General features: G+C 40.5%; 1 protein-coding gene across 1 annotated transcript in view; it reads right to left on the bottom strand.

Moving 5' to 3' along the window:
- Positions 1–335: 335 nt before the first annotated feature.
- The window catches only part of LOC120529047 (tripartite motif-containing protein 16-like), a 44,097-nt gene continuing 22,682 nt past the window's right edge, over positions 336–21,750 (bottom strand). The window contains exons 3-7 of the mRNA XM_039753108.1: positions 15,128–15,361; positions 11,421–11,580; positions 6,783–6,848; positions 2,905–2,936; positions 336–461 (exon numbers count right to left, since the gene is read on the bottom strand). Of these exons, the coding sequence (XP_039609042.1) occupies positions 336–461; positions 2,905–2,936; positions 6,783–6,848; positions 11,421–11,580; positions 15,128–15,361 (618 nt within the window). The remainder of the gene's footprint in view (positions 462–2,904; positions 2,937–6,782; positions 6,849–11,420; positions 11,581–15,127; positions 15,362–21,750) is intronic.

The raw sequence follows: 21,750 nt of genomic DNA on the forward strand, positions 1-21,750 counted from the left end.
GTTAGGTGCTTTGGCTCTGCAAGTGAATGCTTCTACCAAATCGGCAGCTGACTGCACAGATATCAATGACGTCATGACGCTACCGTGCCTCAAAATCACGTGACGGGCACATTTGAAACAAGAGCAGCGCTTCGAAAGCTCGACACGGTGTTGACATTTCAGTATCGAACAGCCCATCACTACTCTGAACATTTCACTTCCGAAGAACACCCGTCGACAGAGGCAATGGATGTTTATTTGAAATCTATTGATTTGTCAAAAGTCACACAAACTGGCAGCCCCGGTCTCAACTGAAAAACTCAAACCCTCTGTAAGTGACGGCTGGCCTCAGTATGTTAGGCTGGTGCAGGAAATGCGGGTGAGATGAAATCCAAAAGGCAGAAGACCCGATAAGAGGTCTGGCCGCGGGAGGTGCTGCTATTAACTCCACAGCTGCACAACTTGACTGCTGTAAACTCCCCCTTCCAGGTGATATAGAAGTAAGAAATCACTTCAAACGCAGTTTGAACTCAGGAAAGACTTTAATTCCTGTTGCTGTAGTCTGTAAATAAAGTTAAATACATACGCTCAGTCACAACATTACATTCAAGTACACATTTTAACTATTCTGAACGTCTAACGTTAACAAACATTTGAACCTCTTTATATTAAATTATCTAGAATAAACTTACTTTTCCGCAAGGACGCACAGCATTAATGGCTCAGGTTAAATGGAAAAAAGACAAACTGATCTTACAATGTGCACTAAGTAAAAAAATCTACGAAAAAATAACGAAGCATGAACTTTCATCTGGAAGTATTTAAGAAAAAGTTCCACAAGTGGTTTCTAATGTTCTGCCGATAGAGGTCACCATTTAATCTGGCAAAGGGTTTTATGACGAGAATCGTCCATAACCTAACAAAGCTGCACTGTCCTTAAAGGTAATGACAATATTAAGAAATCTTCACTAAATATCCATTTGATCAAACCCAAATCTTTCCTCCCCCTCAGCCTTGCCATTCATTTAATATTGAAGAAATATATTAATATTAATAAGAAATGTACCATCAATACAGAGTGTTAAATATTCAGATCAGACAACACAGGAGATGTGACCAGAGTTGGTGACAAGTCAGAAGGTCACAGATGAGCAGATTTGACAAATGTCAGTCATTCTTATTGTTTATTCTCCAAACACCATTGGAAGTTTATTATACAAAATGAAAACAATTATTAGATTTGTATTTTCTTAATACATAACCATTATTACAAAGATTAATTCAAATAAATGTTTTTTTTCCCATAGAGAATCTTCCATATCCTAACAAAGCTGCACTGTCCTTAAAGGTAATGACAATATTAAGAAATCTCCTCCCCCTCAGCCTTGACATTCATTTAATACTGAGAGTGGCCACTAGAGGGGGCAGTTTGGCAGCTCACCTGTCAGCTCTGAAGGTCATGTGACTGTGTGATCATGTCACCCTTATTTTGCTCTTAATTCATTTAAATCTTAATTAGTTTTAGATATAATATTTAAAGTTTTTTTTTCTGGTGTTTTATTCTTGTGTTTTACTTTATTCTTATTTCTTTTACACTGCACTCTATTCTTTTCTCCCCTTCACTGCTGACCTTTCCCATGTGTGTAATATGGTGGGTGTCCACTAGAGGGCGCCACTGCACTTCAGTCCCACCCCTCAGTCCTCCTGTTAAAGTCTCCATTCATCTGACTCTCTGATTGTTTCTCATTCTCTCCTTTCATGTTTCATGTTGGAGCTTTCAGGGTACCAAGAGTGACAAATCTGGGGACAAGGAGGAGGTGCAGTTTAAACTTTAATGTGACATCAACTAAAACACCAAACTCTGTCAGTATGGCTGACATCTGACTGACCGATGAGTCCTCATCTTTAGACATTCACAATGAATTCATTTTGAAGTGAAGGACCCTTTGTGTGACCAATGGAGGGTCACAAAATGTCTGGTGAGTGGACAACACTCCAGTCCCATCTCTCACTCTCTGCTCCTACATATAGTCACTATTCAAGAGCTTTCCATACTGAGTCTGTATAGTGCCTTTCAGTTGTGCTGATCCAGCAGGACCACACGGCTGTCCTACTTAACAGGTGACATTCAGTGACACTTGGGGGCCTCAGTAGTTGTTGGGGTGTCAGCTTGAAAGATATGTGGCTGTGAGTCAACAGTGACCCCTGCTAGTCAGACTGGTATTTGTAGGTCTGAGGTGTCACCGCCCCTCAATATGACACACACATCTGATTGGCTAATCAAACCCAATAATAATGGAGACCCTGACAGCCGCACTCACCCCGCATTCTCATCCACAAATTCAATCACAGAGGTGCTGCCCTCCAACCCAACACAAAGAGGACCTGCATTTGTGAGGACATCAAGTGACCAGTGGAGGGTACTGGTCAGTGGTCACATGGTGTCAGATGGCTGATTGTTACACTGGAGTTATGACTAAGATAAAACCCTGGATAGAGGGGCTCAGTGAAGGAGGTGTTGGACCTGTGCAGGAGGGTCATTGTGTGTGAGACGCTATAAAATGACAGAGAGCCAGCAGGCCAGTCCAGATACACACCTATTCTGGGGCTATAGGGGGCGCTGATTACAGTCCCCTGTTTATTGTGACGCACAGAGTACTGGGAATGAGACCACCACAAACACCAGGACTTCTTGTTGTTTCCAAGGCTACATGCCCAGCTCCATCTTTTCCTGCTCATTCCTTTATATGCGACTCCAATCTCCATGCACTCCACCTCCCAGTAACAGCGAGTCCCAGTCAGAGCCTCTCTGCACAGAACTTGTTCCCAGCATTCAAATCTGTCAGGATGATCAGGATATCTAGTCCATGTGCCCTCCCATGTCACCTTCTTGTTCCCTTCAGACAGATGGAGGTCTCTGTGTGCCGTGTTGATGTCCAGTGTGATGGGACAGAAGTCTGAAAGGAGAGAAAAGAAAACGAGTGAGGAAATCTGGGAGTGTGTAACGGGACTGTGGGCGGAGCACAACACAGACAATTAACAAGAACCAATCAGGAGCTGCGCTGATGAGACAATAATAGTAAAGAGCTCATTTGATTGGACAGAATCTGTGGGGATTTAAAATGAAATTCTTGAATCACAATAAATCCAAATCCCTTTTATTCTCCAGTACTTCATGTGCAGGAATCTGACTTGGTAGATTTGGAGCTCCTTATAACAGAACACAACATCACAGACAAATAACAGAAAGAGCTGAAGTTAAAAAGACAAACTTCAAACCAAGTGGTAGAATAATCCAATTATAAAGGAGATGTGCCGATAGTGATGTGCCAATGAGAGTGAGAGTGTGTGTTTATTGCCGTGTCACACACACATGTCCTCACACTGTACACACACACACCTTCACACAGTCTCTGACAGAACACATGAACACACACAGAAGACGGCTAAGTCACTGCTGGGAGAGGCTGTCGCTCTGGCTAAGAAACTCTGGAGGTGTCTGTTAGTTTGAGTTTCAATTGACTGAAGCGTTTGGGAGTTTGTGTGAAGAAGTGATGAGCTGCTGAGATGAGTGTGGTGGTCCTTATGACACAGTTAGTGACACGAGATGTCGACAGGTCTGCACAGATGAGGAGCACTGCGGACCTCACCACACGCTCTCATTTATTTATGGAGTGTGACATTGGTGAGCCAAACCAGACACCAATGGAGAATGTGATTACACTTTCAATTACGGCTTTGTGAAACTGAACGAGGATTGGCTGTGAAATATTTAATTTCTTTATCTGGCGTAAGAAGTCCAATCACCGCTGTGCCTTCTTAGTGATGTGGTGGTGTTCATGTCCCAGCTGAGAGTGTTTGTGATTGTTGTGCTCAGAACTTTGAAGAAGTCCACCATATTGACTGCTGAATCATTCATTTCTAGTGTCAGAGGTTTTGACTGCTGTTTGTGAAAGTCAATGGCCATTTCCACTGTCTCGGGGGTCTTGAGCAGCAGGGTGTTGATGGTCACCAAGACACAAGACGAGATCTCTCTTTTCTAGAAGGTGCTTCATTGCTGTTAGTAATTAGACCAATAATGGTGGTGTCATCAGTGAACTTAATGATTTAACTGAAGATCAGTGGACCTGCAGTCATTGGGGTAGAAGGAGTAAAGTAGGGGGGCCGTCCACAGCCTTGAGGGGCACCTGTGCTGCTACAGTGACAATCAGAGAGGTGGGAGTCCACACAAACATATTGTTTCAGGTTAATCAGAAAACTGTAAATCCAGTCACAGATGGAATGATTCAGTTCAGAGCGTAGAAGGTTAGTTATCAACAGCGCAGGGCCAATGGTGTTAGAAGCTGAGCTGACGTCTACAAACAGGATTCTGGCAGAAGTTCCTTTACAGTCCTGGTGCTCGAGCACACAGTGAAGGCCCATGTTGATGGCATCATCCACAGATCTTTGTGCTCGATATGTCAACTGTAGAGGGTCGAGATCTGTAGCAGTGACAGACTTTAGATGGCTTAGAAGAAAATGTAGAAAATATTTACATTAAAATTGATGTAAGAGCAATAGGCCTGTGATCAGTAAGGAAACCTTATTTTATCACTTTTAGGAACAGGAACAGAAGATTTAAAGCAGATAGAGTGAACGGAGCAAGAGACGAGTTAAAGATGTCTGTGAAGTGAGGAGCAAGTGGCCTGAACAGGTTTGATTGTGTCAGGTGAGACAGAGTCAGGGCCAGCTGACTTCTTCCACTTCTGTGTTGTGAACAACTTCCTGACGTCGTCGTATTCCTTCATAGAAAAGGGAGATGAGGGGAGAGGCTTTGTGAAGAAGTGGCTGCTGATAAAACCACCTCAGAGCTGAAGGATCCAAGAGTTTGTGTTAAAATCACTTCAATGTAAACCCACCACGGCCATGATGGTCTGCTGGCCTGAATGATTCCTATTGATATCTTTATATGTCACCGGTCACGTCTATCTCTCTACTGTTTGTGTCACTGACATGCCCCCAGTAGTTTTTGTCCTTGTCTACTTTTTAAACAAGAATCTTAATTTTCTTTCAAATAAGTGTAAACTGAGCACAGTGATTGTCATCCACCATTCTTTTTTGTACATTGCGGACTCTTTGCTTTAATTTCAAACGTATACAATAAAAAAAAAATGACAATGGTGTGAATACGATTATCGGGAGCCTCACCTAATGTTCTCTAACTGACTGTCTTCAGATGAGACCTGCCATCAAGTGCTTCCTGCAGCTCCGGATGAGATCTACTCCTCTCACTGCCCACTCAGCCCACTCTTCTTGAGCTTCGATGGACTTCTTCTCCCAAATGTAACTTCCAGCTCTTCTCATGGATGTTGACTTGTATTCATTTTAGGACTCATAGTGGACCACTTCAGAACATTGCAATGTGATTTCCACCATATTTGGGTGGTCTTATTTGTATGTTCTGGAGGATCCATGATCTGCACTTCAGACAGAGCTTTGTGACATTTGCTCCAGAATAACTTGATGATCTTCTCATTGTATTGTGCCCTGCACAGATTCAGCACAGTACCCCTCTAACATTAATGAGCCTCCTCCATGTTTGTGTTTTTTCTTTGAGCACTTGTTTAGTCTTCTGTGGACACAGAGTTGCTGTGACTTACTCTAAAGATCTTGTTTAGTTTCATCAGTCCAAAGGAACTTCTCCAGCACTGTGGCTTGTCAACATGTGTTTTAGGAAACTCTAGTCAGTTATTTATTCAGCCTGAATCTGTTCTGATGTTTGCCTTGGTTCTTTCTCCACCAATGAAGCTCTCCTTCTGTTCAATTGGGGGTCCATTTTTCATCTGCAGCAGCATTCAGTGTGTTTGGCTACAGTCCAATGGACCTTAAACTTCTTGATGTTAGTTACTGAGACCACAGGAACATGAAGCTCTCTGGAGATGGCCTTGTAGCCTTTACCGTCACCATGCTGGGCTGTGACCTTCTTCCTTTCCTCCTCTTCTCTTATCCATGTCCAGTGTGATGCACACAATGACTCAGCAAAGCTTTGTGAGGGCTGAGTGACTGAAGACCCCTGTGATTCTCATAGTGGACTGATTCTTATTCAATGATGTGTTTTAATATCCAATGGTTTCAACAAAATTTTCCAAGCCGTCTTCTTTTGGTTTAATTCTTACAATGTGTTAAAAAGTCATAAATAAATAACTAAGTTTCTGCTCTATGGAGAAAAGAATGGCAGATACTGAGTACCTTTGTCAGCTTTAACTTATTTCACAAAATTTTGTGATTCTTTATTAATCCAATATTTTCGCTGTGTCTGTAAATCCATATACTGTACATGTATGTGTTAATGGTGGTGGACATTGTGTTTTTGTGTGAAATACACTGAGCTGTTTTCATTGAATGCCATGTGATGTATAAATGAATTATAATTATTGGTATTATAAGGGAATGACTGAAGTAGAAAAACATCACAAAGGACATACTGGAATACAGAAAAAGAAAACAGCCAAGAAAAAAATGAGACAATAGAAAAAAGACAAAGGACAGTGGAGGTCAGACTATTTTTAAAGGTGGATACGGCGTAGTTGGCAGGATTTCTTTATTTCCCATAAGTTCACTTGACACTTAAGATACTCAAGTCTAAAAGCTGCTTTGGTGCTTCCCTGTCCTGAATGTCAATATCCCATAATGCACCAGTCACAGGACCCCGTCACTTTGAGTTCATCAGTCCCACCTCACTCACATAATTTTTTCATATCATAAGCCTGGCCTGAGATATTAAAAGCAAAATGATGATAAAGTCCATGAATTGACAGACTCACATTGTAAAAACTCCTCTCTGCTCTGAGGTTCAGGAGGCTGTAGGGTGAAGACTGGAGCTTCACGACCTGAAAATACAAAGAAAAGAAAAGAAAAGAAAAGAAAGGAAAATGTTAAAATTACGGCTGTCAGTAGATTGATTTTTTAAATTGCGTTTAATTGAACTTTGTTGATGAAATTATTTATGATTAATCGCACATTATGGTACATATTTCACAAAATAATTACAGTGTTATTACCAGTACTTACTGTGTAATGCTGTGGTTAACCACTTAACTGTTATTGTTATTCCACAATTTATATTCATACCTCCTTAGAAAAACTGTGGAAGTACTTTATTATAGTTTTACACTGCAATACACAGTAAGTACAAGGTAATAACACCCTGTTACTCTGTAATTATACGGGTAATCACTTGGTAAGTACAGTGTAATTATGGACACTTAATCTGAATTGATTTTGGTTTATTATTACTAGGTGGCTTAACCCCCTGCTCGCTTCACTTGCCAACCCCCGTGTTTGGTTTTCCAGATACACACTTTTAAGCTTTGTTTTTTCTTTGAATTGTTGCTATTTCATTAGTTTCACTTTTATTTCAGAACTTTTGTAAAAACAATATTTGTAATCTTATGAGTCCCAATACGCTGAATCTTTTTAATGAGGTCAGTGAGACATATTTAATGACTTTGTACCATAATTCAGGATAGGTTTCTCTGTTTGGAATTTCAGCACAGACAACACGATCTTCATCATCAGCAGTTAATATTTTTTTTTTTACAAAGTAACCAATAAATGCATGTGCGGTAAACTCCATTTTTGAAATTCTCAGATTTCTTTATTTGTCACATGAATAGTTATACAGGACAACACGAAGTGAAATGCATCCTGATCCGCTTATCAAAAACTGTGCAAAGTTAGAAGAATATCAGTTAGATTAACAAAAAGTCACAGATTGAAAGATAACAGTATAGTAGAACATAATAAATGAGTAAAATTATGTGAATAAAGTAGAATTAGGTGTTAAGGTGCAATAGTGAAGGGATTATTGTGCAAAACTAAAGTTAGACTGGTGTGTAGTTAAATGAGGCAGTTTGTTTGTTTGCACTCCTGTGATCTTTACTTTCTTATTTTATATTTTCTAATTTTCCTACTGTCATATCAATTAACGTTCTCCACATGTGTATAGCGCCGTTTTTTGTTTTTTTTGTTAAGCCTTTCGAATTCCACTGCTTTCATAATCTCTAACTTGCTCAGCATGTGTTTAGCGCCAACGTTTGTGAGCGTCTTTATGAATTCTACTTTGTATTTTACTCTGTCTTTTAATTCTGAGCCCGATTGGACGTGTTTTTTTGTTCTGGGCTGATAATTACTTTCCTTATTTTCTGAATTTGCACCTCGATTATTCATTATCTTTTTTGCTATTTTTTCTCTCCAACGCTTCTGAGTAAGTTTTTTCTGTGCTGCTTTGTTCTTCGCTTAGATGTCAACATTTCATTTATAACTTACTGTCCTTATACAATTTATATGCGCTGAGAGTCCTGGATCTGTGTCTGCTCAAATCCTTTAGACGACTGAATGTTTTGCTGCCTCTTGGCTTATTTGATATTGATTGTAAGTAGGGCGTGTCTTGCAAGAATCACACGTTCCACGTCATCACGAGGCGGTCCTGGGTCAATCTCTTGGCACAAAGTCTCATGTTTAAGGTCCCCGCTAGACACTCTGTGGCCATCTCGCGGTTTCTTTTAAATGTCTTCTGTGATCTTAAAGTGAAGATCACGTCTCGATGCCCTTGTGTTTCTCTCCAGGATTTTTTTTTTATAATAGAGAGATATCCTATGAACATCATCACACCAGCTATAAATATAATAATGTCAGTATTGTGATATACTGGAAATAATTCTCAGAGGATTTCAGAAATTCCATTCATTATGATAAACAACACACAGTATTTTGGACATGTCTATAATGTTGCGCAAGGCCAATGTCATAGTTATTTAACCTTCTTAACCAGTTGCTAAGGCACACAAGTTTGTTCATGTTTTCATATTCCAGAGTAGATCTCTTTTTGTGCACAAAATAAAAAAGAAAAAATGCAGGTACACAAAACAGTATGGAACAGGAGCATCAAAGACTGATTTTGAAATGAAAAAATGAATCTGAATTGCAACATCATAATTCTATTTTCAGGTTGTAATCAAATAGTTCTGCTTGATTGTATTTGTTAATATTTTGTTTCGATTTTATAAATTAAATAACATTACTTAGCACAGCATTGAGAGTTGCTTCTGTGATAACTCATCGTGTTTATTTTGAATGCTTACAGTTTCAGGAGCTCTAGAATAAATGTCTAGTTAAAGAAGGCCTTTCGTTATCAAGGCAACTGTTGTTACATTACAGCTTTAGGTGCCACAGCGTTCTCAACCTTTATAATGAATGGTTTGAAGAAGTGATCACTTACCTAAAATAACCCTAAAAGCAACAATTAACATTCAGGAATAAAAAATCTCAGGATCTGATCTCCTTGCAAATAATTCACATACAAAGAGCTGCCCTTTTTGTGTTCATAGTTAGCTTAATAATGAGACGTTTTATCATCACCTCAATAATTACTAAAACAACAACACAACAATCCATAAGCAGATGTCTGAAAGCTCATAATTCACCTGCACAGTTCCAGTAGTTTCTCCAGCCATGTTAGCTTATCTGACTCTGGAGATTTTAACATGGCCAGCTCTTCATTGTCGTGTATATATACTACTTTGATTTTACACAGAGAGATGTCTGAAATGCTTCTGTTAAAATGAAAGTTTCAGCGAGAAAGAAGAATCACAGGTGTCTCTTCCATTGTTACATTAACGACTTAATCCCGCCTGAATTGAGAAGTGCAATGCTCCTGACTGTGATATGTATGGGATAAAACATTTGTATACAGCATATAAAGTAAAGTTCAGTTGAGGACATTGCAGCAGGCTGTGTCAGATGAGATGAGATGAGGGCAGGAGAGCAGATCAGTGCATTTCAAATGACAAAGGGGTGACAAGAGAAGGAACGAGAAGGTAAATTCTGGAATCTCGCCAGTACTTTGTGTTATCTTAATAGATCAAGGCTTTTAAATTAAGCTCAGGTGTTAACACATTAATGCTGACAGTTCTAGTTAAGATGTAATTTTATAATGTTAAATTCTTAAACACCAATTAAAAATGTAATGCAGTTAAAATAAAACAACAAACCATGCAGATCAAGTCTACACTCAGAGTCCACCAGTGTGTTGATGATGCATTGACTCTGAGTCTGAGCTTTATTTACTAGCACCTTGATCAGCAGTACAGATGCGAGGGTCTCTATTGTGGACTTTACTTCTGCTTTAGATACCAACATCTCAGAGCTCCATGATAAGAAACTGACTGAGTTCAGCCTGCCCAGTCCAATCCACCATTGGATCTCAGACTTTTCTTCCAGGTAGTAAACAGTGCACATGTCTGACCTGTTAACATTTGTCACCTCACTTTCTGTTTTCCTCTCCTGTGTTGTCAGTTGGCCACAGCTCAGCAGTTCTGTTCATTACAGTCATTGTTAGGTTCCATTTATGTTCATCAGTGCAGAACTCCTTGAGCTTACAGCTTTGTTTAAACACACAGTATCACAATATGTAGACATTATATAGTTTATAATTTATAAAGTCTGTTAATGTGTTTCACCTGTGAACTTGTTATGTGCACTCAGTGGAGTGTTCAGGTGGACCTGAAGTGGTCAGGGTTCTAATGCACTCCTCTAATTTGCTTATCTTTATCACTAAAATATATTAATAAATACTCTCGCTGTGTGAAACTCTCTTTAGTGTCATTGGGTGTAATGAGTCTGAGTATACGACACCACCCTTAGAAAACACATGAGCCTGTGAAAGTATGGCGGAAAATGGACTAACGTGAACTTTAATGAGGAGCCCATCTGACAGAATGTAAAGGACAGAGAAGACAGCAGAAGCTCATTCAGATTTCATGATATTACAAAGCACTGAAGTTGATCCCAATTCGATTTCATTTATGTCGTCACTGCTTTCAAGTTCACAATTCTTCATTTGTACACCGAGCAGGCCCTGCCAGTTTAACACAATTCTTTGTTCCTTATTTTATGTTGGTTGTTATGCAGAGAACATGAAAAGAATCACAATGTCAGATAAAGAAGTAACTTTTAAAACAGTAAATAGAAAAAGTATCTCTATATACATAAATTGACGTCTGACATCTGTGGCAGGACATAATATTATTCAGTGTCCACCAGAGGGCAGCAATGTCCAAAGAACAAGGATATAAAGAAAGATGAATGTAAGGGCTAGCATGTCAGGTGAGCAGAGGTTCATAAATGTACAACATGTTCAAAACAGATAGACGTATCATTGTACCATTAACACTGCTAATAAGAAATCTAATATTTGCATTAAGCATTCAAGAACTCTGTTTAATATGAGAGTGTGATATCACTCAGCTAGTCACTAAAGGTGACATTAGAAAACATTCTTAACAGTAAAGGCTTAGAGATAAATGTAAAAGAGCAGGTCTTCTTTGTGCATCTCACTGTCCCTGTAATTGTCCCTCTGGTCCTCCTAATGGACTTTAACAAAACATGAAGAGTCACAGTACCTGGTGGAGTCAAAGGCAGGATGTCCCACTGGCTGATCTTCTCCAAAATCTTTTTCAGATGTGACAGCTTCTTTAGCAGGTCCTCAGAAGAAAAGTCAGGAGTGACAGTGAAGCTGAGCGAGTCTCCATCAGAAGGAAGGACACAACGAGATGAGAAAGTCTGCATCAGGAGTGAGAAAGGAACAAGGTGAAATCAAAAGTAACATTAATAAGAAGGACCTCCTCTTAACTAAACATCAGTGTGGTGGGCAGTCATCTTGGGTTTAGACAGAGAGATTACTTTTCAATCATTTATTATTTATTTATAGGAGAATGTTTCATTAAAATGGTCCAAAGATGTCATTGGCATTGACTTTCAAAAAGCTTTTCACACAGAAGTCCATAAGAGGCGAGTCATGAGACTGTGGATAAGTGGACTGATGGGGCAGCGAACAGGCAGGGGCAGATACAGTTAATTACAGTTAAATAGATAGATAGATAGATAGATAGATAGATAGATAGATAGATAGATAGATAGATAGATAGATAGATAGATAGATAGATAGATAGATAGATAGATAGATATGAAAGGCACTATATAATAGATAGATAGATAGATAGATAGATAGATAGATAGATAGATAGATAGATAGATAGATAGATAGATAGTATATTTGTCCCAAGGGGGAAATCTGGTGATTAAATTAAATCCAAAGAGTTACATACACTATTCAGTACAATCTTACAATTGAAGGTCTGCAATTAGAAAGTGTGTGACTTATAAGAAGGACTTGAGAGCCCTTTGTGCGCTCATCACAGTTCTGTAATCTGCCCAGTAGAACACCCTTGTGGGATCACATCAGGACTATTGTGTGTTAGAGAAAAGAGAAAAGAGCAGAAAAGAAAGTCAAGAAGAAGAAGAGAAACAAGACTGGACTGAGGGGTTTGAGCTTTCAGGAGACACTTAAGGATTTGAATGTCATCACTTAAAGGACAGAGACTTGAGGAAGTGACATGACAAAAGTGAGTAAAGATATGAAGGGAGTTGCTGTCTTTTTTGTCAGGTGGCATCATTTTAAAATTACTCTCATTAAGAATACATTTCACATAAGTTTGTTTCCTCAAACAAACAACTGTAGATTGACCTGCATGTCATGTAGATGAAAGGCAGGAACTTTCAGAGTTTTGCATCTTCTTCTTCTTTCCGCTGCCCCTGTTAGGGGTTGCCACAGCAGATCATCGTCTTCTATATCTTTCTGTCCTCGTCATCTTGCTCAGTCACACCCATCACCTGCATGTCCTCTCTCACCACATCCATAAACCTTCTCTCAGAGTTGATCCCTGATGTAATCCCACCTACACCTTGAATGCATCTGTCACTCCTACCAGACCTCTCCACTGTCGCACTTTCCTCGTACATATCCTGTACAACTCTTACATACTTCTCTGCCATTCCTGACTTCCTCATACAATACCATAACTCCTCTCGAGGCATCCTGTCAGATGCTTTCTTCAGGTCCACAAAGACACAATGCAACTCTTTCTGGCCTTCTCTATACTTCTCCATCAATATCCTCCGAACAAACATCACATCTGTGGTGCTCTTTCTTGGCATGAAACTATACTGTTGCTCACTAATCATCACCTCACTTCTTAACCTAGCTTCCACTGCTCTTTCCCATAACGTCATGCTGTAGCTCATCAATTTTATCCCCCTGTAGTTACTACAGTCCTGCACATCCCCCTTATTCTTAAATACGGCACCGGCACACTTCTTCTTCACTCCTCAGGCATCCTCTCACTTTCCAAGATTTCATTAAACAATCTGAATAAAAACTCCACTGCCATCTCTCCTAAACACCTCCATGCTTCCACAGGTATGGAGCATCTGGACCAACGGCCTTTCCATTCTTCATCCTCTTCATCGCTGTCCTCATTTCCTCTATGCTAATCCGTTGCATTTCCTAATTCATTATCTCCATATCATCCAACCTTCTCTCTCTCTCGTTCTCTTCATTCAACAACCTCTCAAAGTACTCCTTCCATCTGCTCAACACACTCTCCTTACTTGTGAGCACGTTTCCATCTTTATCCTTTATTACCCTAACCTGCTGCACATCTTTCCCGGCTTGGTCACTCTGTCTAGCCCAACAGTCCTTTTCTCCCTCCTTAGTGTCCAACATCTCAGTTAACTCATTCTACGCCTTTTCTTTAGCATTTGCCACCTCTCTCTTCACCTTGTGCCTTATCTCCCAGTACTCTTGTCTACTTTCTGCATCTCTCTGACTATCACACTTTTTATTTGCCATCCTCTTCCTCTGTATACTCTCCTGTACTTCCCCATTCCACCTCCAGTTTTCCTTTTCCTCCTTCCTCTTTCCAGATGTCACACCAAACACCCTTCTTGTAAAGCACTTTGAGCTACTTTTTGTATGAAAATGTGCTATATAAATCGCTTGCTTTCTCCCTTACTACACCTGCTGCAGTTGCCAAACTGTCTGGTAACTCTTCACTGCCACCTAGTGCCTGTCTCACCTTCTCCCTAAACTCATCCTTGCAGACTTCCTTTTTCAACTTGCACCATTTGATCCTTGGCTCTGCCCTCTCTCTCTTCCTCTTCTTGATCTCTAACATCATCCTACAAACCACCATCCAAGCCTGCTTAACTACACTTTCCCCTGCCTCCACTTTGCATTCTTCAATCTCCTTCTCCTTCTCTTCTGCATAGGATGTAATCTACCTGTGTGCATCGTCCTCCACTCTTGTATGTCACCCTATGTTCCTCCTTCTTCTTAAAATATGAATTCACCACAGCCATGTCCATCCTTCTGGCAAAATCCACTATCCTCTGACATTCTTCATTCCTCTCCTTGACACCATACCTACCCATCACCTCCTCGTCTCCTCTGTTCCCTTCACCAACAAGTCCTATTGAAATCTGCTCCAATCACCACTTTCTGTCCCTTAGGTACTTAGGTTCATCACTTAATCCAACTCACTCCAAAAATCTTCTTTCTCATCCATCGCACACCCAACTTGCAGGGCATATGCGCTAACAACCTTCATCATCACACCATTAATTTCCAGCTTCATAATCATTACTCTGTCTGACACTCTTTTCACCTCCAAAGCAATCTTGACATATTGTTCTTTCAGAATAACCCCTACTCCATTTCTCCTCCCATTCACACCATGATAGAACAATTTGAATCCAAATCATATTTGCTAACTCTCTCCCTTTACCAGTTATACTGCCAACATTCAAAGTTCCTACCCTCAGTTCCACTCTCTTTACATCCCTCATCTCCTTCTGCCTCTGATCATGTCTCACCCCTCTTCTTCTCCTTCTTCTTCTTCTTCTTCTTCTTCTCCTTCTTTGGCCAACAGTAGCCCAATTTCCACCAGCACCCTGTTGGCTAATAGTACTGGTGGTGGTCGTTGTTAGCCCAGGGCTCGACCGATTTGGAAATTTGTATTGTTGTCCGCATATTTATTTGGCACAATTTTACATTAGATGCCCTTCCTGATGTATCCCTCCCCATTTATCCAGGCTTGGGACTGGCACAAAGAAAGACACTGGCTTGTGCATCCCCTGCAGCTGGGTTTTGAAAAAAACTAGGAAATTTTAGGGAAATATGAAAAAAACTCCTCAGCTCTTTTGATTTTGAAATTGTTCAGGTCCCAAACACCCAAGTCTGATCAGACTCCCTGTGAAGTGTCGCTCTCACCTGTAGGAAGTGGAGATGATCCTTGGTCTCTGAAAGCTCCTTCAGCTCAGCGTCTTTTCTCTTCAGCTCCTCAATCTCCTTCTTCAGTTGCTCCATGACTGCTTCAGCCTTCTCCATTTCTCTTTTTTCTTGTTCTCTGATTCTCTTGGTCAATTTCTTGTAGGATTCCTCAATGTAGTGAACCAAATCAGTGAAGCTCTTCTTATTTTCCCCCATCACTATTTCCACAGAAGTCTTTTAAGATAGGAGAAAAAAAAAATAATTGAGTCACATAATTTAAAAAATAACAGTTTCAAAACACTTACACAGTATTTTGATGTTGTAGAGGAGAGTTTGAATTTGAAGAAGAAGAAGAAGAAGAAAAAGAAATTAATAATTAATTAATAGGAAATTTAAGAAAACTCCACAGTGAGTTAATAAGGAGTTAAAAAAGAAGCTGCGAAGGAAAAAACAGATGATAAGGTGTTTAAGACTAATAACTCTATTGTGAATCATAAGGCGTTTGTGAACATGAGGGCAACCTGTAAGAAGGATGTTAGTAGGGCTAAATGGCAGTTAGAGAGGAATAGAGCAGATATGGAGCAAGACACATAGGAAGTAAAAATTGTAGGTCAGGATAACCAGTGGATGGTGGGAAAAATTAAGAATACACCTTATTAGAAGGATTTAGGAATCATAGTGGACTCTAAGCTATTGACTTTCAGACAGTGTTCAGAAGCCATTAAGAAGTCTAACAGAATATCAGGTTATATAGTGCCTTGATGAGTGCAGCACAAGTCACAGGAAATTCTGCTCAAACATTATAACACATTGGTGAGGCCTCATCTGGAGTCCTGGGTGCAGTTGTAATCTCTAGGCTACAAAAAGGACATAACAGTGCTAGAAAAGGTCCAGAGAAAAGCGACTAGGCTGATTCCAGGGCTACAGGGGATGAGTTATGAGGAAAGATTTAAAGAGCTGAGCCTTAAAAGAAGATTAAGAGGTAACATGGCTGAAGTGTTTAAAATTATGAAGGGAATTAGTCCAGTGGATCGAGACTTGTATTTTAAAATGAGTTCATCAAGAACACAGGGACACAGTTGGAAACTTGTTAAGGGTAAATTTCGCATAAACATTAAGAAGATTTTCTTTACACAAAGAACAATAGAAACTTGGAAAAAGTGACCAAGTAGTGTGGTAGACAGTAAGACTTTAGGGACTTTCAAAACTCGACTTTATGTTTTCTTAGAAGAATTAAGTGTATAGGACTGGCAAGGTTTGTTAGGCTCAATTCTCTGTTCTTGTCTAGAGTACTCTAATATTCTAATATATATATATATATATTTTTGTATGAACATTCTATATTAAATCGCAAGGGACCTTGTATGTGGCTGTAATATGCGTCACTGTATTGTGTGCCTTCAATTTTCTCTCTCAGTAATACTGGTTTGCATTTCCGTGAAATGTCTGTAATTTTGTCTGACAGTAATACAATGGAACCTCGGTTCACGACCATAATTCGTTCCAAAACTCTGGTTGAAACCCAATTTGGTCGTGAACCGAAGTAATTTCCCCCATAGGAGTGTATGTAAATACAATTAATCTGTCCCAGACCGTATGAACTGTATGTAAATATATATTTTTTTAAGTTTTTAAGCACAAATATAGTTAACTATACCATAGAAAGCACAGCGTAATAGTAAACTAAATGTAAAAAACATTGAATAAGACTAAGAAAACCTTGAACAACACAGAAAACTAACACTGCAAGAATTTGCGCTATAGCCTTATGACCCGCTCGCTAAAAACTCTTTTTTAATGAGTTTTAAGCACAGGGGAAAAATGAATATTTGAAAAATCTGTAATTTAATAAACAACCAAGAAAAGTAACATTGCAACAATGCACACATGCCCCTGTGTGTGTGTGTCTCTCTTGCGGGCCTGCGTGTGTGTGTCTCTCGCGTGTGTATCTCTTAAGCGCGCGCCTCTGTGCCTGTGTGTGTGTCTGTCTGTCTCTCACCTGTGTGTGTGTGAGTGTGTCTGTCTGTCTGTCTCTCACCTGTGTGTCTGTCTGTCTGTCGCACGTGCCCGTGTGTGTGTGTGTGACTCGTGTGTGTGTGTGTGAGACGCATGCGCGCTGTGTGTGTGTGTGTGTGACGCGTGCGGGCCTGCGTGTGTGTGACACGCGCCTCCGTGTGTGTTTGACGCGTGCGCTCCCCTATGTGTGTGTGTGTGTGACTCGCGCGCACCTGTGTGTGTGTGTGTGACTCGTGTGTGTGTGTGAGACGCACACCTGTGTGTGTGTGTGTGTGTGTGTGTGTGTGTGTGTGACTCGCGCATGCCTGTGTGTGTATCTGTCTACCTCTCTGCACAGGGAATGCACAGGAAGAGACTGAACACATGCTGTGTGGCCCTGCGCATGCGCACTTCACCAGAAGGCACACACACGGACACTGGATGCACACAAGGGTTTTATTAAAGAGGATGATATACCTGTATATATATATAATATATATATATATATTGTGACGGGCGACCGGACGCCCCTGCTGCATACAGTATATATATACTATCAAAATACCCGCGCTTCGCAGCGGAGAAGTAGTGTGTTAAAGAAGTTATGAAAAAGAAAAGGAAACATTTTCAAATTAACATAACATGATTGTCAATGTAATTGTTTTGTGACTGTTATGAGTGTTGCTGTCATCAAGGATTTGATTATCATTATTTCTTTCAAGCAGGTTCGTATTTGGAGGACGTATTGTGTTCAAGTTACATTCCGTGTTTGTCAGCCGTTGTAAAGATAACAGGTTTCATTCATCGAAGTGTTCACTACCCAAATCGCTAAAGGCAAGGAGGCGTGTATTTTGAACGATAAGGGAGAAGACAGCGAAGGAGTGGAAAAGTGAGAAGGAAAATTGTTTGATTAAAGTGCTGGGAAGGTGAATGAAAAGAAGCAGCCAGCGGTAAAGCAAGGAAGACTCTGTAATAAGGTGCACATAGAAGGTGTAACAATAGGATTGTTAAGCCTTATGACAATGTTCCCGCATGGAGGGTTTAGAGAGACTAGAATAGGGAACCCCATGTGACTGTTCTGCTGTTCTTCTTCAACAGTTCTGTGGCTCTGCATATTTGTATGCACTTCTCTAAACTTGCATCACTGGTTCCCAATTCCGTCATGTATAAGGGAACTTTTAATCTCCCCGAAATTGCATGTGCCTGCTGACACTCTTAGATCTGTGACGTAGTTGTCTATATTCTCTCCCCTTGCCTGATTTCTTGAAAAAAATCTGTACCTCTCTACAGTTTCGTTTATTTTTGGGTTGTCAAGTTATACTCCACCATCAGACTTGCGTATCATCAAGCTCATGGTTAACTCATCAGGTCTTACATCACCGGTCAGTGCCTGACACAATTCTCTGCCGCTTTCTCCAATAAGATAACGGAATAATCTGACCTTAGTGTTTTCCTCTGCCTCCGGCATTGCAAGTTCTGTGAATAATCTGAACTCGTCCTTCCATGTTCTCCATGGCTTCGCCAGGTCTTTAGCATCGACGCTTAATGTCAGCTGCGGTCTCAGACCCTCCATTTTCCTTTCGTGTTAGCGTCTCCGCGTCCTGAACTTAAACTGCAGTGACTTTCGGCGTAGTTCCATCACCTACACTGCCACCATGTTTCTCTCTAGAGATTTTTCAAAGGCACAGACTCACGCTTCCAGTTTATGTCTGTTTATTTCACAGTAGTTAAAGCCAGAACAAAGTCAGTTCACGTGAGCCACTCGGAGTACAAGCATCGAAGCTTCTCAGTTGTGCTTGTGCAATCTTGTGCGATCTATCTTGCGAATATCGTATTCATCTTAGGCATGACAAACGCTAGTGGAACTGTGTATATGAACCTAATTTAAAGTTAAGCTTTACACCCTGCTTTCCTATTCGTTTGCATAAGAACAGTCCCTCACCAGCAATTTTAACTCTACTACAAAGTGATCAAAAGTCTCGTTTATACCCTGCGTCTTCTCATTAAACTTGTATCTTGCGAATATCGTATTCGTCGTAGGCATGACAAATGCCATCGGCAGCGTGTGTATGAACTTAATTTAAACTTAAGGTTTACACCGTGCTTTGTTTCTGCAGTAGCTGCACTTATGAATATGCTTGTATGCGTCACTCGCTTCATATTCTTTTGCTGCCTTCTCAATTGTGTAATGCGTTTTTTGAACAAGTTTCATTCATCGAAGTGTTCACTACCCAAATCGGTACTCGTGAAAGTAAGATGTTTAACAGGAATTCCCGGTATTAAGTTGTGGATTTGCCTGCGAATATTTAGCGGCAGCGTGTCTATGAACGTAATTTAAACTTAAGGTTTACACCTTGCTTTCCTATTGATATGTCTACAAAGGCTTGTTCAGATTTAGAGGGTAGTTCCTTTCTTACTGCATCAATAAGCAGCTCATCTTCCTCTTTATCTGAGACATCACACACTGCATGCATGGGTTTACCTTTTCCAGTCCTGCAAAGTCAGTTCACATGAGCCGCTCGGAGTACATGCATCGAAGGTTCTCAGCTGTGCTTGTGCTATGTTGTGCGATCTTGCAATGTCCACAGCTTTATTTAATGTTAGACCCGACATTTAAAAGTTTCTATCACACTTTCACTGAGTTTGTGCCTGACCATCTCATCTTCGTTTGCATAAGCACAGTCCTTCACCCGCGAATATTTCGCGGCAGCATGTCTATTGGATAGCTGCTGACAGACGGTCTTATATGGGCAGGCACTCAATTACGTGGGAGGCGTGATGATGCAGGACGCAACTCCACCTCACACGGCGACTGAGCTGCAGGCTATAGAAGTATATATGAATGAAAGTAGGTTCCAGTTATGACTGTTACGCGTAGAATTTCGAAATGAAACCTGCCTAACTTTTGTAAGTAAGCTGTAAGGAATGAGCCTGCCAAATTTCAGCCTTCCACCTACACGGTCATTCGAAGTCTGATTCACAATCTGATTGTATGGGTGATTACCTACCAGGTAACAAGTGTGGTTGGTCAGCAAGTCGGCAAACATCCGCCACGGGTGCCCTCTCAGTTGCGAGAAGCACATCATAGAATGTTAAACAGTCAACTGTCAAATAATGCAAAGAGTACGCGACACGTGTTTAGCCGTATTTTGGGCTCATCAGGCGTACACACTCCACTGCACCCGTCATCGGGATTGAACCTCGGACGTCAGAATGAACAGAGAACGTCCATTAGAGATTGTTGTGTTGACTGATCCAACTCAGAACATCAGTGTCAACCTTCATTATGAGTTATTGTTAGGGGGAGTGAAGTCACCTTTAAGTGGAGGAATGAGGAACCTGAGGACATGAGGGTCTTGTGGTCTGAATTCCTAATGACTAAAACATGAAATGCTATCAGCAGTGAAACACCATGAAGGACACAATAAACCATCTTCTCTCCTTCTCCATCTCCCTGTCCTCATACGTCATCACCACAAACTCTCACAACCCTTTTAGTTTATCTCCTCTCTTTGATGTGAAGTGTCATCTTAATTCCACTCATCTTCATCTCCTCCACTGTCCTCGTCGTATCCTTCAGTTTCTTCTCTTTCTGTTCAAGTCTCCTCCTAATTTCACTCCGTGTCACCCCCAGCTGTTTCTGTTTGGACACACAAGAGGACACATGGGGGTCTTATCAGAATTCTCTTCCACTTTCTCAGCTCGTGGTGTCATTTTGAGTGATTAAATTTGTTCAACACATTTGTTTCACATTCCATGACACAACTTACTGTTTCTGTCACACTTGTCTTCATATTGACACAGTAGGTGACACTCAGAGATTTAATGAAACAAATATGAATTTCACACAAACAATCAAATAAAGGTTTAATTTAACACTTCAATTCAAGATGGAGTTTGGCTTGAAGAGAGCTACAAATAAAGGAGAAAGTCTGAAGGCTCACTGGTGTACGAGTCAGACCTTGAGATTTAGAGGACATCACATCGACAACCAGGATATCAGAGCTTCACACACAAAAACTGAAGAAACCTGCAAACCCAGGAGACCTCGAATGGCTAAGGACTGCAATTGAAGAGCCAACAAGGCCATTGTGTAGTTGAGACTTGTGAGAACTTTGTGAAGTGTTTGGTCATTTTACGGAGTCAAGTGAGATAACTGAGGCCGAGAAGACACGAGTGAGTCTGAGGAGTTCAGGAAAAAGTGAAATCTGAAGAGGAGTTTAATAAGCTCAGAGAAATCTGACAATAAATCAAAGAAGTCACTAATAGAAATACTTAAAGAAACTTATTATTAACATTATAATTGAGGATCAGAGAAATAAATAATAAGTGAAAGTTAACTAACTAGGAGTTCACACATGAAGAGCAAACGAGTCGCACACAGTGGGCTGCTTTATGGTTTGGAGGGCATGTGGCTTGGCTATTTTACAGAGAGGCGTAGATACAGTTGTCATTGTCAACATCACAGTAAGTGACAAAAGTGAGAGCAGACTGGCAATTGTGTAAGAAAAGAGTGAAAATGGAGGAGAAGACACCCGGTGGTCTTATCAGAAGTGCTGTCTGTGACACAAGACACTCCTGGGAGGACTGGAGAGATCAGAGAGTTTAATAGGAGGCTCAGATTGGGT

This window comes from Polypterus senegalus, chromosome 4 (assembly GCF_016835505.1).
Source record: "Polypterus senegalus isolate Bchr_013 chromosome 4, ASM1683550v1, whole genome shotgun sequence".
NCBI classification, from domain to species: Eukaryota; Metazoa; Chordata; class Cladistia; order Polypteriformes; family Polypteridae; genus Polypterus; species Polypterus senegalus.